A 17,199-nucleotide genomic window follows, 5' to 3' on the forward strand; every position below is an offset into this window, starting at 1 on the left:
AATACAGAGAATGGAACATATGCGCACAAAGAATCAATAAGGTTTAGAAATTGATTGTAAATATAGGATAAGGGGGAATAAGGAATTGAAGATACCTGAGGTTGTGAACCTGGACAACTGGAAGGAAGGTGACAATTTCAACAGAATAGGGTTGTTCAGAAGATGGGTGGCTTTGAAGGAATAGCTGATTTTGAGATGGCTATAGAAATATATTCTGAAATGTCTAAGATGCAGCTAGAGGTGTATGACTAGCTCTGTAGAAAGGTTAGGGCTGATTAGATCTGGGAGTCATATAGATAATTGAACCCATGGGAGCTGATAAAGTCACCAAGAAAGAAAACAGAAGAGGGACCACACCAAAGCCTTAGAGAATATCAACAATTAGTGGATGAGATATAGTTGATATGGCAAAAGATACTGAGAAGAAACGGTAACAGAAGAATTAAAAAAACAGTTATTTGGCTTGTGGCCTACCCAGTTCTTTCTCTAGAAATATCACATTTTTTTATAAATATACAGATAAAAGAACTCTTCTTTATTCCTATTCCCTTCCCTTAAACTCCAAGTAAACGGTCAAGTTAACAATCTCAGAAGCAGTCACAGATAAGGGTCAGGTTTACTCTCCCACACTGTGGCTCCGTTCCATGTCATTTATTCCTCTAGCTTCAAGGCCTCAATTTTCTTCCTTTTCTCTTCAGAGTTTGTATTTTTGAACTTCCCTTCTTTCTCTAGAAAACTAAGTTCAGGAAAAATCTCTTATCCTTCCTCCAAGAGACTGAGGCTCAGAAACTCTTATGACTCTGCCCCCAACTACTATTACTTTTAGGGTCATATTATTCTCTTTTGTGGAGCTATTTGATAATCCTGTCCACCATTATTTCTGAGACTCAAAGGTTCAACCATTACCTCTCCACAACTTGGCTTAGGAAGTCAAGACTATCAGGTCTAGAAGTACAAAACTTGCTTTACCTCTCCTCTATGGCTATGAAGTTATATAGTTCCAGAAATATGTGAACTGACAATAGGCAAGATTCATATGCTGGAAACCAAAGTCTGCTCTCAGGCTTTTAGTCAGTGTTCAATTCATTTCAGATTTCTCTGATTCTTTTACACATATTTCTACAAATCTTTTACGAGCTTGAATCTCAGCATAGATTTGACTACAATTTCTTTCATTAATAAAATCCTCTTTCTGAGCTCCCATGTTATGTTCATCAGTATTGATCATCATATAATATTGATGTTGCCGTGAACAATGATCTTCTAGTTCTGCTCAATTTTACTTAACATCAGTTCATGTAAGTCTCTCCAGGCCTTTCTAAAATCATCCTCCTGATAATTTCTTATAGAACAATAATATTCCATAATATTCATATACCATAACTTATTCAGTTATTCTCTAAGTGATAGGCATTCACTCAATTTCCAGTTTCTTGCCACTATGAAAAGGGCTGTCACAAACATTTTTTGCACATGTGGGTCCCTTTCCTTCCTTTAAGATCTCTTTGGGATACAGGCCCAGTAGGAAAATGCTGGATCAAAGGGTATGCATAGCTTGATAATTTTTTGAACATAGTTCCAAATTGCTCTCCAGAATGGCTGAATTCGTTCACAACTCCACCAACAATGTACTAGTGTCCCAGTTTTCCCACATCCCCTCCAACATTCATCCTTGGCTTTTCCTGTCTTCTTAGCCAATCTGAGAGGTATGTAGTGGTATCTCAGAGTTGTCTTAATTTGCATTTCTCTGATCAATAGTGATTTAGAGTACCTTCTCATATGATTAGAAATAGTTTTAATTTCTTTATCTGAAAATTGTCTGTTCATACACATCTTTTAACCATTTGTTGTTTGGGGAATGGCTTGGATTCTTATAAATTTGAGTCAATTCTCTATATATTTTAGAAATGAGGCCTTTATCAGAACCCTTAAATGTAAAAATGATTTCCCAATTTATTACTTCCCTTCTGATCTTGTCTGCATTAGTTTTGTTTTTACATAAACTTTTTAACTTAATATAATCAAAATTATCTATCTGGAGTTCAATCAAGAACTGAGTTCTAGTTCTTCTTTGGACAAAAATTCCTTCCTTCTCCACAGATCGGAGAGGCGAACTATATTATGTTCCTCTAATTTGCTTATAATATCACTAAATGAACCCATTTAGATTTTATCTTGGCATGTGGTGTTAGGTGTGGGTCTAGCCTTAATTTCTTCCATACTAGTTTCCAATTTCCCCAGCAGTTTTTGTCAAATAGTGAGTTCTTATTCCAAAAGCTGGGGTCTTTGGTTTTGTCAAACACTAGATTGCTATAGTTATTGTCTATTTTGTCCTGTGATCCTAACCTATTCCACTAATTGACTCCTCTATTTCTTAGTCAGTACCAAACAGTGTTGATGACTGTGGCTTTATAATATAGTTTTAAGTCTGGCACAGCTGGGCCACCTTCATTAGCATTTTTAAAATTAATTCCCTTGAAATTCTTGACATTTTATTCTTCCAGATGAATTTTGTTACTATTTTTTCTAGATCTGTAAAATAATATCTTGGGAGTTTGATTGGTATGGCACTAAATAAGTAGATTAATTTAGGTAGTATTGTCATTTGTATTATATTCATTCGGCCTACCCATGAGCACTTGATATTTTTCCAAATGATTAGGTATGACTTTGTGTGGAAAGTGTTTTGTAGTTGTATTCGTATAGTTCCTGACTTTCCTTTGGCAGACAAATTCCCAAATATTTTATACTATTGACCGTTATTCTGAATGGAATTTCTTTTTGTATCTCTTACTGCTGGACTTTGTTAGTAATATATAAAAATGCTGATGATTTATGTGGATTTATTTTGTATCCTGAAACTTTGCTAAAGTTGTAGATTATTTCTAATAGTTTTTTAGTTGATTCTCTAGGGTTCTCTAAGTATACTATCATATCATCTGCAAAGAGTGATAATTTGGCTTTTTCATTACTCACGCTAATTCCTTTAATCTCTTTTTCTTCTCATTGCCAAAGCTGGCATTTCTAATACAATATTGAATAGTCATGGTGATAGTGATACCTAGTTTCACCCTGATCTTATTGGGAATGGTTCCAGTTTGTCCCCATTACATATGATCTTGCTGATGGTTTTAGATAAAAGCTACTGATCATTTTAAGGAAATGTCCTATGAATTTTCACTGGCTGTTTCTAATATTTGGAATTCTTCCTCTGTACTTCCTGACTTCCTTTAAGTCTCAGGTAAAATCTCACTTTCTGAAAGAAGTTTTTCTCAATAATAGTAGCTACCCTCTGAGATTTCCTCTAATTTATTGGATTATAAACTCCTTGAGGACAAGGACTCTATGTATTTCTTTGTAATTCTAACAATGTTAGATACACAGTAAGTTCTTACTCCAAGGAGGAAATGGGGGTCAAGGAGTGGGGGTGGGGGAGGGGGAGGGAAGGATTGAGTACCAGGGATGGGGAATGACCTGTGTAAATGCAGAGGGTTGGGAGATGGAATGCCATATGTGAGGGACAACAAGAAGATCAGTTTGAATGAACTATAGAGTGTAGTAAAAAGATTATGTATAATGAGGCTGGAAAGGTTGTCAATGAGGTTGCCAAGAACTTTATAAATTAAACAAAGGAATTTACTTTTTATCATAGTGGCAATGAGGAACCAATGGGGTTTACTAAATAAGCAAGTAACATCAGATCTGCACTTAAGAAAAATTATTTTGGCAATTGAATGGAGAATAAAGTGTGGAAAAACTTGAGCTAGTGAGAATAACGTGGAGGTTGCTACAGTAGCTTAGGCAAGAGGCAATATGAACCTGAATTATGGTAGTTGTGTAAACACCGTGAAAGGATGAAAAATGATACAGAGGTGAAAAAGGCAAGCCTTGACAATTGCCTGGTTATATAGAATAAGGGAGAGAGAGGAATCTAGAATAATGACAAGGTAATCGACCTGGAAGACAGAAAAAATAGTGTTTACTTGCAAGCAGAATCTGTGAATTTAAATGAGTTTATTTCTCAAATGAATTATAGAGAGATAAAAAAGCTTGGAAATGAATTTCAATTAAAGTTTATTGTGCCTTTTCTCTCCTTAGAGATTTTGCAAATGAATTTATGATACTTTATAAGTAGAGGATACATATGTCCATTAGAAAAGGAACAAGAATTTCTGACATGGCAAAATAAAATATTTCTGTACAGAATTTTAAATGAGAAAAAAAATTAACCTGATGCTGATTGTAATATAGTCCAAGGGAGAATTTAAGACAAGACTGCAGTTGGATAACATATACAACATAGCCAACTTGGATTATTTGTAATGCTAACGATAGAATAACTCTAAACTCACAGCACAGTGTAAAAAAGTTAATGGTTTGCTTACTGTTTGAGATTTCTTCTTTTTCTTTTTCATGGATCTAAAAAAGCTTTGCTTCTCCTTCTCCTTGAGTTGTTCAGCATGACTAATATTTTCTGGACTTTTCCTAAATGGGAAAACATTTAAATTATGTTAATGCACCTTTAATCATTTTTCATATGACAAAGAAAACTGTTATTATCTAAGATGCATGACTTTAGGCTTTAAAAGAGCTATAAAAGAACTTTAGGCTTTAAAAGAACTAAGGAAAAAAATGCAAAAGTATTCTTATGGAAATCAAACACGGTAAGATTGTGGATAAAAATTATTCCAGTTTGGTAGAGGAATGATACCACCTTGATCAGAACTCTTAGCATTCAAGATTCTGAGTAACATGCGATCATAACATCAATCATTTACAAAGTAGAATTTGCAACCATTTTAATCCATTTCCCCCTAATCCCACACCTGGGGCAACCACTTCGCTATTAGCAAAGTAACTAAGCATAAAAAATAGTATTTCTATTGAGTCACTGTTATATTAAAAAAAAAAAAAAAATTGAAGATTTAAAAGCTAGGCTTCCTTTAAAACCCAATTATGAAAATTAGCAGGAGCAGGTAGGTGGCATAGTGGATAGAGCACCAGCCCTGAAGTCAGGAGAACCTAAGTTCAAATCTGGCCTCAGACACTTAACACTTCTTAGCTGTATGACCTTGGGCAAGTCACAACCCCAACTGCCTCAGAAAAAAAAAATAGCTTAATTGGGGGGAGGGAGAGAGGGAAAGGAGGAACTAAATACAATGTTTCATTCTCAAATAATATTAAGGAGGGAAAAATGATGTTTTGAGTTGAACTACTGATATAAACTTACCTCAAATGGCACTGACAAATATTATTTTAGTGAAAAATGGAAAAAAGCCAGACAATAGATAATAACAATAACGCATCTACCTAAATACTAAAAAATATCACTTAGCTTAATTATTTTTTATAAGGTTATAGTGAAGAGCAAATGGTTAAAATAGGTAAAAGCAGATGGACAAATACCTAATATAAAGGTAAACTATCATTTTTTAAACAGTTGAACTATAATTATTCTAGAAGTAAAAATCTTGTATTATTTACAAAACTGTGAAAAATTATAACTTCAAATAATATAAAAATTATTTTCCCCATGAAAACATTTTATTCTTTCATACATAATAACTAAAGCAGAACAGGGGCAGAATTTTTTTTAGAAGATCTTTTACTCAATGAGACAAAAGAACTACAATTAATCCCAATATATGTCTTTAAGAATATATAATAGTGGTTTATGAATTAAAAGAAACAAGGACACCTTCACAACATAGATACCTTTTACCTAAATTTGGTTAAATTACATCACAAGTGGAAAGAACAATGAAAAAGATCATAATAATATCAATTTATAAAAGTAGAACACCAAAATCAAGGACGGGGTGGGGAGCAGATGCAGAGAAATAAGAATGTAAGAGGGATCAAAAATGACTGATATAAAAGAACAATGGCTTTTTGTGTGCTTTGGACATAGAATTGTCTTAATACTAGGTGAAACTTAAAAGAATATCCTAAGGAAGTAAAATTCCCTTTAAGAAAAATTTTCCAAGTATTATTATTATTATTTATTATTAAAAAGATAATATTTTTCAGTCTTTCTCCCCAGAAACACATAATTTCAATATAATACAAAGTGTAAAACAACATTCTATCTCTTGAAGTAAATGTTTTTAAGCAAAAAGAAAAAAATTTTTGATAGTCAATTCATATTGACTACGTTTAACATCCTCCAAAATTTTCAAACATGAAGGAATAGAGTACTGAAAATTCTCCAATGATGCTAATGACAAAAAGTGGTTCTCTAAATGATTTTTTGAGGTGTTATTAAGGAGAAAGCTCCCTTAAACACAATAAGCAAATTATTAAATTACTGAAATTACAGTTGTCCCAATAAGCAAAAGCTCCTAATGACAAGACTTTTGTGGAATACCAATAACGAACTCTTTCTTTGAAAGGTATCTAAAGCATGGAAATGTAAGATAATAGAAATTATAGAGAGACTCCAGTACAAAAACAACAGTGTAATGAAACCCTTCATATTGTCATTTTTCTTTTATTTGTAAAATGTGTAGATGTGAATATCAACCTTCCTATCTTGATAATGTTAAATAAACAAAATAAGCATTGTCACATATGCCTCAGGATCACAAAAGAATTCTTAAAGATTCCACCACTGATATAACATTCTAACCAAATTTTAAAGTTTTAGCTTGTTCTTATGACCAAAAACCTTTCCCTAATCTTTTCAAAGAGAAAGAATCTAGGATGATCTGAAAAGAAACATGAAGAGTAAAGGCAACTAATAACCAAGATAAAAGAACTAGAGGAAATCTAGGACATACTAGAAATATGAGCATAACATTATGTCCTTAAAATAGAAGAAAAGTTGAAATAGTTTCACAAGCAAGAAGAAATCAAGGGATAGCCATTAAACTGATGTTCAGGTTATTACATAAAGAATTTTTAATGTGAAGCTAGAGAGATAAGAGTTCATACTAGGCTAGTAAAGGTCACTTGTTGTTATGTTTTAAAAACTCCACAAAATATCTTAACCTTCCCCCTCACTCTCCTTCAAAATTAGATAGTTTAGTTTTGCAAATAACAAAGTCAGAAAATAAGGACTATGACCCTAAAAAGTAGAGAGTTAAAGAAGATGGTGTCTGCTTAGATGGTATTCAATGTAATATTTGCTGAATGAATGAAATAAAAAGATCTAAGAAGAGATTGAAGTTATGTTTTCCCCTGTGCCATGAGCAACATGAAATTATGTATCTGTTATTTGTCTAATCTGAATACAATTTGTGTTCTGTAATCTTTCACACCATGGAAAAAATATATACAGAAGCAACTTCACATACAGGTACATATTATACTGTGGTGGACAGTACAGAAAAGCACAATACACAAGAAAATAAAGAAGGAGATTCTTGGAGTTAAGTCTTCAGAGAAGACTATCAAATAACAAGTAATGGGAAGTTGGCTTAAAGAACTTTATGTTGAAGAACAGTCCACTGTTGACAGAAGCTCCACAGCAAAGCTAATGTGTGAGCACTGAAAAGAAATGAGTAACCACAAATTACAGAGCGCTTTTTACTAGGAGTAGGGACATAAGAAGGCAAAAATAAAAAATAAAAAAGACTTGCTAAAAAGAAAGGAAGGAGACCAAAAACAACCCCTTCCACTCCATCACAGGAAGGGGAGGGGAAGGAATATGTGAGAGAATGTGTGTGGAGGAAAGTGTTGACATTCTATCTAGCTGTTATTTGACAGGTACATCCACTATTACAACATGAACTACTTTAATGAGGGAGAAGAAACATAATCAAATGACTAACCTAAATTCAACAAATAAACAAAGTAAAGCATAATAAACACGTGAACTATTTATTATGGAGGAAAATTCATTCACTCATTTAATAAACTTTTTAAGAACCTATTGTGTACTGTGCTAGGTGTTGGGGGAATGGGGGAGGGGAGGGATGTGACTGAAGCACTGCAGAAGTACTGCTCCTACCCTCAAGGAACTTACATTCTAGGAGAAAAGTTTTTTAATAAAATTGCAAAAAAAATTTTTTTACTACATCAGATTGGCTAATAAGGAACTAATATAATAGCTAATCAATGACAGACCTTCTGAATCCAAATAGATTCCTCAATTCAAGGATCAGAAAAAAGTTCTAGAGATAATAATCACAAAAACAAAAAGGCAAATTCCTAAATATTAAACTTTTAATAACTGAAACATTAAAAAACTTCTGAAATCTGATGTCATAAAATTTTTTTTAAATTAATAAAACTATAACAAAAGTTAACCTGGTGATAAAATTTTGCTAGGAGTTTTGATGATAAACCAGTATGAATACCATTACATTCTCAACTCTTCAAGAGTTATGTTGTGCCACAGTTCTCTTTAACTGTCCTGACTCAGTTTTCCCTGCACTAGTTTCCCTTGTCTCAGTTTTCTTAACTGTTCTGTCTCAATCCCCTAAGCTGTAAAACTCCCCCTCTGGTCCATTAAGACTGAGGACCATTTACTCTAAGGTTATAAATTGTTAGCAAGATAAACAAGAGAGTAGACCTCTTGACTCTATCCCTCTAAAATATTTCAAGATACCTCACTGATATCTTTATTCCTGTATATTCAGACATCCTGTCTCTGGGTTTTTAGGATTTATGGCCTCCCCCCATCCTGACAGAAGTTTTTCCATGCTTCTTACCCCTTCCTTTGTTTAGAGAAAAGATATTAAGAAGTTGGGGTTCTCCCATTCATTGCTGGAGGCTGGATGCTAGATGCTGGACGCTGGATTCTTTGAGATGACAGTCTCCTCCAGCCCTGGGACTAACATGGATCTCTTGGTCCCAGTATATTTTTATCTCTGTCTGACTGGATAATTTGAGACGAGAGTCCTGTTCAGTCAATTATACTCTCCAATTAATAAAATATTAAAAACTCTCTAATCTCTCTCTTGCCTCAGTTTCTCCGGCATTACAAGAGAAAACAAACTAGGTCCATGCAAGCCAATTACAGTAATGGTTTATTTATCTGGCAATGAGTTGTACCACTTAAGTGAACTATTTATATAAGCTAAAGCTTACTTCTTTCATATTTAGTCTTTTCATGGAAATCTATGTAAAATAGAATACATAACTCCATTCCTTTTAAAAGGATGCAATTTACTGAAAGCTATTTAACTTTTTATTGATGCCTTGGATATAGTTATTATTATAAACATTAATATAGTAGCAATATAGTATAGAACATTAACCAAATGTTAATATGCAGAATGCCTTTCCAGGGCTACTGAGGTATATGGGATATATAGGGTTGTCTGTATCTATGCAAAATGACCCAAACCTTTTATGATTTATAAATTTGTTTTAAAACTTTACTGTCTTCTTTTTTTCTAGTTGTCAGCTGTTGTAGATTTTCTTGTTGGTGCTGTCTGTCAGTGTGCCTTGAAATAACTAAACCTTAATTTTCAGCTTCTTATATTATTCTCTAGGTCAGAACAAATAATGGAGCTTGTCAAAATTGTATATAAAATAAAAGTAAGCAGAGATACAAGGCAAACAGGAATAAATTAAGTTTACATTTATTTTTCACTAGTTCCTCAATGTTTAAGATTTGATGGCTCAGAATGAGGATAAATAGCAATTGTTTCTGTTCTGGTCACAACAGGTCTTTCCCTCCCAACTTAATCAAAGTAGGCCATCTTTTGCCACAATTCTTAACTAGCCTTTAATCACTGAATGGGCTTTGCCTCAAGCAGACAAACCTGGGAAAGACCTTAGCTTAAAAAAGTTAAGTCTCTCTTTGTATCTGGAGATCTCTCCAGTGTTTTTGATCTATATCTTCTTGCTAAATTCTGAACGATTCTGGAAGAGAGAGTGAGACTGATGACTTTGCCTAGTCTTGCCTCACTTAAATCCAATTCCCTTGCAAATCAAGACATTCTCCTCCTGATGATACTGTTCTTCAAGAATAAAGGACAAATAACAAGAAGAATTTTTTTTTTTTTTTTTTTACCAAAATAAGAAAAAATTCTAAGGAAGGGTTTCAGGATCTTCCTCTGAATAAATTGCATGATTTCTGTGATATTTATTTTGACTGTTCAAAGGCCTATCTGACTCCTAAGCTCATAATCATGATATGAATATTTTAGGTTGTTGCATAATTGATTTCTAGATAAGTGAAGTACTAGTGTGCTTACTAAAACTGCAACAAAATGATCAAAAAGAAAGTTTAATACAATTATCAAACTAAATATTTTCCCCAAAAAACACATGTACAAAATATAGTGAACAAATTATAGACCATGTTCAAGAAAATGGAAAAAAAATTCTACATTTTATGACTGTATGTGAAGAAATCAATAAGAATCTCAGTAAGTTATAGGTGGAAGCCTTACAAAAGCCAATTCACTTATGGAAAATAAGACAATTTTATAATCTTATGTAGCAATCTCATGGCAAAGCTATTTTCAGATGGAATTATTAACACTATTTGTACCCTGACACCTCCACTTCCCCTTCTGTCCCTTCTCTCATCTGCCTCAGTGATTCTTTCACAAACATTTTTACAAAGCTTTTCTTTACTTCCTCTACTACAACCCTACTCCAATGCCTCTTCATAGCATGGTGGTTACTCCCACCCAACTCTAAACAATTTGACCAAGCTAGAAAGGCTTCAAGTCCTTAGATATGGAGCATATGTTATCAAAGGACCAACCTTGAGAAATTCATGACTTACTCTGTGAAAGGCAATAAACATCTTAGTTATAGCAACTCATGAAAACCATTTACATAAACACGTAGAGGGTAGTGAACTTAGTAGAAGAAGTACTGATTATAACAAAATCTTAAAGATCTGAAGCTTTTATCTAGAGGAAGGGGTGGGAGAAAGGGGGGGAACTGGAACATAAGGTTTTGCAAAGGTTAATGTTGAAAATTTATCCATGGGGGCAGCTAGGTGACACAGTGGATAGAGCACTAGCCCTGAAGTCAGGAGGACCTGAGTGCAAATTTGAGCTCAGACACTTAACACTTCCTAGCTGTGTGACTCTGGGCAAGTCACTTAACCCCAATTGTCTCAGGGGAAAAAAAAGAAAAGAAAAATTATACATGCATATCTTTTGAAAACCAAAAAACTTTAATTAAATTTTTTTGTTTAAAAAATACTATAATTAGATATACAATAATCAAACATAAAACCATAGAATCTAGATAAGAAGGGACCTTAGTCCCCTAGTGTTATTTTACAGATAAGCACTAGTTCATATAACCCTCATTCCTCTGCACAGTGCTCAAGAGTACTAGATAAATAATTCCTTCACATGGTTTTACAAAGTCTAGCTTGCAATCTCAGTGATTTTCATTGTCTTTATAGCTATAGCTTAATAAACATTGACTTACTGAAAACAGAGCTCATTGATATCTAAAAATCATTTCTTTGACTTTTTATTGCATTAAACATACTTTTAATATATACTGTAAAGTTTAAAACAAACTCCCATATGCCATCTAGGCAATGAGATTGAGGAGCTGAGGATGACACTAAGGTTGTAAACTAGATGACCAGAACAGTGATAGAGAAGTTTGTGATAACAGTTTTCTGAATGGAAGAAAATTATTTCAGTTGTAAATATCTTAATTTATGGTTAACTCTTAATTTATGGTTAAGATCACTTTGGCTAAGTTAGGCTATAACAGATATCCAGTTTGAAATATCCAAACAGGAAGTTAGGAACTAATGATAAATAGCTCTAAAAAATTTATTATCTTCCAGATATAACAAGTTGTGATATACAGAACATTACTGTGCTACATGAAATGATGAGCTCAATGATCTTGGAAAGGCATGGAAGTGAAAAACAAAGTGAGCAGAACCAAGAGAGTAAGCAATATTGTTTTAAAAACAATTTTGAATAACTAAGTCACTTTAACTATTATGAATACACAAATTAAAAATAAAGGACATATGAAGAAAGATACTATTTGCATCCAGAGAAAGAAATAATAAATAAAATAGAATAATTTTACATATATATGCCTATTTGTTATCTACTGGTAGCCATCTCTAAGGCACAGGGAGGGGGGAATTTTGGGGAAGGGAAAAAAAAGCAAAAAAAAGTAATTTGCATTTTAACTTTGGTGTATATGTGGAGGGAATAGAAAGTTTTATATGGTAGATTTGCAGTTTTATGTGCAATCACCTGTTTATTGTACTGTTATGATACATATTTTGTTCCATGAATTGAAAATAAAACGTTTTACAAAAAAAAATGAACTTAACAGAGATAACAATTGAACAACACTTGTTGTAGGCAACAGGAACTTAGAGGGACTGGACAAGTACTAGGACAGAACTATGTTATGAAATAAGGATTGAGTAAAGACAACTGCCAAATAAAAATTCAATTAAAGAAGACTAACTCAATTTTCTCTTAGCAAGATGACAGTTTACTAGTAAGGAGCAAACCTACCAATAGAATAGGCCAATGGCTGCATCAATTTCTAAACTAAAGACTCTTAGATAAAGATGCAAGTCCTTTTTATAAGTATAGAACAAAAGAACCAAACAAGATAAGTAAGGAAATTTTACAGTTTAGGAACAGGATTGATATCATAGGGGTACAGATGCCATAATTAGTTACAGAGTTGAAGGCAGCAGATAATATGATTGATTGGAAACTGGGAATAAAGGGCTAACAGCAATTCCCCCCTTCATCTCTCCCTTGACTAAGAAAAATTCATTGTTTAAATTCTCTTGCAAAGTCAGAGATAGTGGACCAGACATGTTTGAAGTAGTATAAAGACACTAGACCATATCTCTCAAGAATAGTAGATGTCCTTGGGGCAAGAATCTTCTGATTATCAGAAGAATTGGGTTTCCAAAGTTAATTCATTGTAGGCCAGTAGAATTTCTGAATTAAATTCAAAAACAAAGAATTATGACTTAGGCAATTACAGGACAAAAATCAATTACAGTAAATCAAATGCAAAACAATGTTTGCTTTTCTTAGTATTTGGCAATTACAAGATCATTGGTAACATTTGAGAGGTTCAATTGATTGATAAGGTTCTAAGCCAGATTTCAGTGTTAAGAGAGTAAGTATAGAAGAAATGGAAGTACTTAGTGTAGACAGCTTTGTGGTGGAAAGATAGGAAAGATATATTGTTTGATAGCAATGGGGATGGTCAAATCTAGTGAGAGTATTTTAAGAATGAAGACAAGTGTGTTTGCAGGCAGCAGAAACAGATCCGTTAGATAGGGAGAGATTGAAGATTAAAAAATGAAGATTATGGGGGGAGAGGAATCCATTGGACAAAAGTTGGAGGGGTTGGGAATAAGAATATATAGTGAGATCAGTGTTTTGGAAAAAAAGAAGGACCTCATGCTTGTCAGAAAGAACAGTAAAGGAGGAGACATAAAGGAAAATGCCTTAATTATTTTTTAGTGAAATATGAGAAACAGTCAGGTGGAAGTGCTGCTTGAGAAGAGGTGAGAAGACTTGTAGCAGTCGCTGTGGAGAGTAGAAAGGAAGGAGAATCTATTAGAAAAGAGTGGAACTTTATTGCCTTGCAGCAATAAGACCCAGTTTGGATCAGAAAACACAATTATGTAGTGATCCCAGTCAGCATGATTTCATGTTAGATTCTTGCTCTAGCTCTTTGATAGAAACAAAAGCGCCAGATTGTGAAAGAAATCAGGGTAAAAGTTTGCAAAGAGTGATGAATGAGAGGCTGAAAGGCAAGGGGTTTGAGAGAAGAACAGAGTGTAGAGTTGGAATGCTTGTCAATTTATAGTTGGCTTATAAGCATGCAGGGAATTTCTCATTTTTACTACAAATGACAGGGATGTTGCTGTTGTTTCTCCTTTATTCTTGAAGAGGATCAAGACATCAGGGAGGTGATGCCATGACATGCAAGTGAATTGGATTTAAGTGAAGGGGAGTTGGACAAGATCACCTGCTTCTCTTTCCTCTCCACAGCAATCTAAGTCCAGTGGCCAGATAGAGATCAAGACAACTGAAGATGAGATGGAGAGACAAAAGTAAGAAAACTTGTTAACATTATTTTGACCCAGGCCACCGGCAATTAGCCTTAGCAATAAACAAGATCTTGTTCATGGAAGCCAGAGGGAGTCAGCAATATCATCATCTATTTCTAGTCTGTCAGAAGAACATAGGGGGAGAATATCTTCCAAGAAGATACAGTATTTCATATAATTTTAAGTGCCAAACTTTTCCTCTATCAAGAGATAATAATAAATCACATTTCATTATCAAGTAACTCACTAGAAAAAGGAGATTTATCACAGCAAGAAAAACTCATCTGAAGAGTTTCTCTAGGGTTTACTACCTCTTTACATAAGAATTTTCTAATCTCTGCTTTAAGATAAACCAAAAGTAAAATGGAATACTTACCATGGATCAAATGTTGTTTGTCTTTTTGAGTGGTTTGTCCCAGAGCTGCTCTCTGATGGCAAAGAAGCGACTCTGGATGGTACATTATTTTCATGAAATGAATTATCCGGACGTGGAGATGGAACTAAATAAAAAAACGTCCACAGTTACTAAGAAAGCTCTTTTTATCAAAGCTGATTTGCTATGTCATTATGCTTCAATCTCCTTTATCTTTCACCAAAAAAGGGAAAAGAAATTGCAAACCTTGTCCCCATACACACTGGGCATTTGACAATAACTGATTTGAGCAGGAAACTTAACCATTTTCGTTTTTTCCATTTTTTTCATTATTTGAAATGTGGTTATATTCAATGTAGCATCATATACTTATGGCAAAAAATTGATTTAACTCAGTTTAACTGAGCTGACTTCTTCAATTAAAAAAATGTAGGATATTAAAAATATATAAATGTGAATTTCAGGTTTTTATATTTTTTGAAGTAGTTTTTTGGAAAAAAAAATCATTGGATCCATCTGTTCAAATATCAAGGGTGGTCTCAATGTGAACATATGTATTGCACTACCTAGTTTTCTGTACAAAATATAACACATTCTACATAAGAAAATAAAAATTGTCTCCCCAATGGAAGATGACTTTCCCAAGGTTTTCCATCACAGAACAAAAGACACATAAAACAAAGTTGTCAAAATGGTAAGGCAATGCCCTGCCTCCAGTTGTCTCATCACCCCCATCAATTACTTCTGTCAACTTCTAAATTTAACATTAAGAAGAAACATACCGTTAATTTCACAGCAAACAGAGAAAAAAACATAGACAAATAAAGATAAATAAGATCTTTCTTTCTATACTGTAGAGGAGGGCAACCAGGTTAATGAGGGGACTCAAAAACCCATGTTATATGAAGAGTTGAAATGGAAATGCTTAATCTAGAGAAGGTGGGATTGGGAGACAGGGATGTTTTTAATTATCTGAAAGGCTATCATATGGAAAAGAAATATTTGTTCTATATGCACAGAAATAAGGAAGGTTCAATATAAGGAAGAATTTCAAACAAATGAAGTTATCCAAAAATGGAACAGAGGCCCTCCTGAAGCAAGAAGCTCTCTGTTAGAAGGATGTCATCGAGAAGATTCATCCATTTGGTCAGGGTTAAGTCTAGTGATCTTTGAGGTCCCTTCACAAGAACCTTTGACAAAGCTGTGATTTGATTCTGCTCTTTGATGACTGATAATTTTAGCATCATAGGTTTGAACCTGGATAGGTTAGTCCCTTTATTTTACAGTGGAGGTCCAGGGAAGTGAAAGATTTTCCCTGAAGGGACATAAATAGTAAATGATTCTCCAGCCATGGACCTTTTCTATACCTTGTTCCAATGAATCTTGCTGCAATGAAATGGCAATGGAATGGAAAAGGAAAGGGGGGAAGAGAGAGAATATAGCATATACTGAGTCAACTTGCTTAGTTTAATTAATAGTATAAAATCTTTCTCTATTTCTAGACTCCAACATATGCAATGCCTTTTCTTTCAAATGCTGAGATACATAAATCTGACAATTTACTTGTAAACAAAGACAAGTTTTAAATCCAAATTTCCAGAGGCCAAAGACATTAATCCAATGTTCCAGCTAATCCCTTAAAATTAACTTTTAACATCAAGGAACAACCTTATGACTTTTAGAAAGGCAGTATATGTACATCATACTGAGAGAACAAAATCATGTGGCAAGAACAAACTTAGAAAAACAACACTGATAAGCACTGGATTTGAAGGCAGAAAGACCTAAGTGTAAAACCTATCTCAGACACTTATTAGCTATTTGACTCTAAGTATGAAATTTAATATTTCTATGCCTCAATTTTCTTTTCTTTAAAATAAAAAGGTTGGATTCTATGGCTACTAAGATCCCTTCTAACTCTAAATCCATAACCCTAGAAATCTATGACTTGTATAGACATGTCTTATGACTACCTGTTTTGACCCCTTAAATTTTGTATTTTTTTATATTTCATAATGTACATTATAATTTTTAAATAACAACAATAAAAATGCTTTTTTAGAAATTCTTAAACTTCAGCATTGGAAACTGCTGACCACTCTCTTCCTTTCTGAGATTTTGTGGCACTGTTCTCTTAGTTCTCATCCCAATGCATTTGCCCCTTCCTTATTCTCCTGGTTCATTACCCGTGACTGCTCTCTTTAGGTTTTCCACAAGGCTCTGTGTTTGCCTCTCTTCTCTCTCTTTCTTTCCCTTTTTTGTCTTTTCTCTCTTCCTTGAGGATCTCATCAATTATCATCTCTACGCAGATAATGTGCTGAGTGATACCATGAGTCCCAAAAGTCTTCAAGAAGGACTATGCTTTGGTAGTTTACACAACACAAGTGTTATTCTATGCACCCTTAAAATCTCTCCTCCTGAGATCATCATCCACCTCATCAGCTCCCTATTGGATATTTCAACTTAGGCATCTCAAACTCAATATGTCCACAATTAAACTTATTATCTCTTCTGCCAAATCATGCACTTTCCTAAACTTCTGTATTTCTATCAATGGTACTACTTCCATTCTCCAGGCTTGCAACCTTAGCACCATCCTTGATTCCTCACTCTCATTCATTCCATGCATCATTTGACAAATCTTACCTTCTCTGTTTCTCCAGTATCACTTACATATTTCTCCTTTTGTCCATTCACAGAATCCCTACTATAATTCAGACCTTCATTACCCAACACTTGAACTACTATAATAGTCAACCAATTAATCTCCTTGCCTCAAGCCTGACCCATTCCAAGTCCTAGTTCTTACTAAGTACTTTCTAGCTATGTGACACTATGC

The 17,199-nt window shown here is 33.9% G+C and overlaps 1 protein-coding gene across 8 annotated transcripts in view; it reads right to left on the reverse strand.

Moving 5' to 3' along the window:
* Positions 1 to 17,199, reverse strand: part of CDKL5 (cyclin dependent kinase like 5) — a 261,926-nt gene that overhangs the window by 26,050 nt on the left and 218,677 nt on the right. For all 8 annotated transcript variants that reach the window (XM_031958924.1, XM_031958920.1, XM_031958916.1 and 5 more), the window contains 2 exons: positions 14,364 to 14,487; positions 4,386 to 4,485 (listed from right to left, as the gene is read on the reverse strand). In XM_031958924.1, the coding sequence (XP_031814784.1) occupies positions 4,386 to 4,485; positions 14,364 to 14,487 (224 nt within the window). The remainder of the gene's footprint in view (positions 1 to 4,385; positions 4,486 to 14,363; positions 14,488 to 17,199) is intronic.

The sequence above is a fragment of the Sarcophilus harrisii genome, chromosome 3 (assembly GCF_902635505.1).
Source record: "Sarcophilus harrisii chromosome 3, mSarHar1.11, whole genome shotgun sequence".
Classification (NCBI taxonomy): Eukaryota; Metazoa; Chordata; class Mammalia; order Dasyuromorphia; family Dasyuridae; genus Sarcophilus; species Sarcophilus harrisii.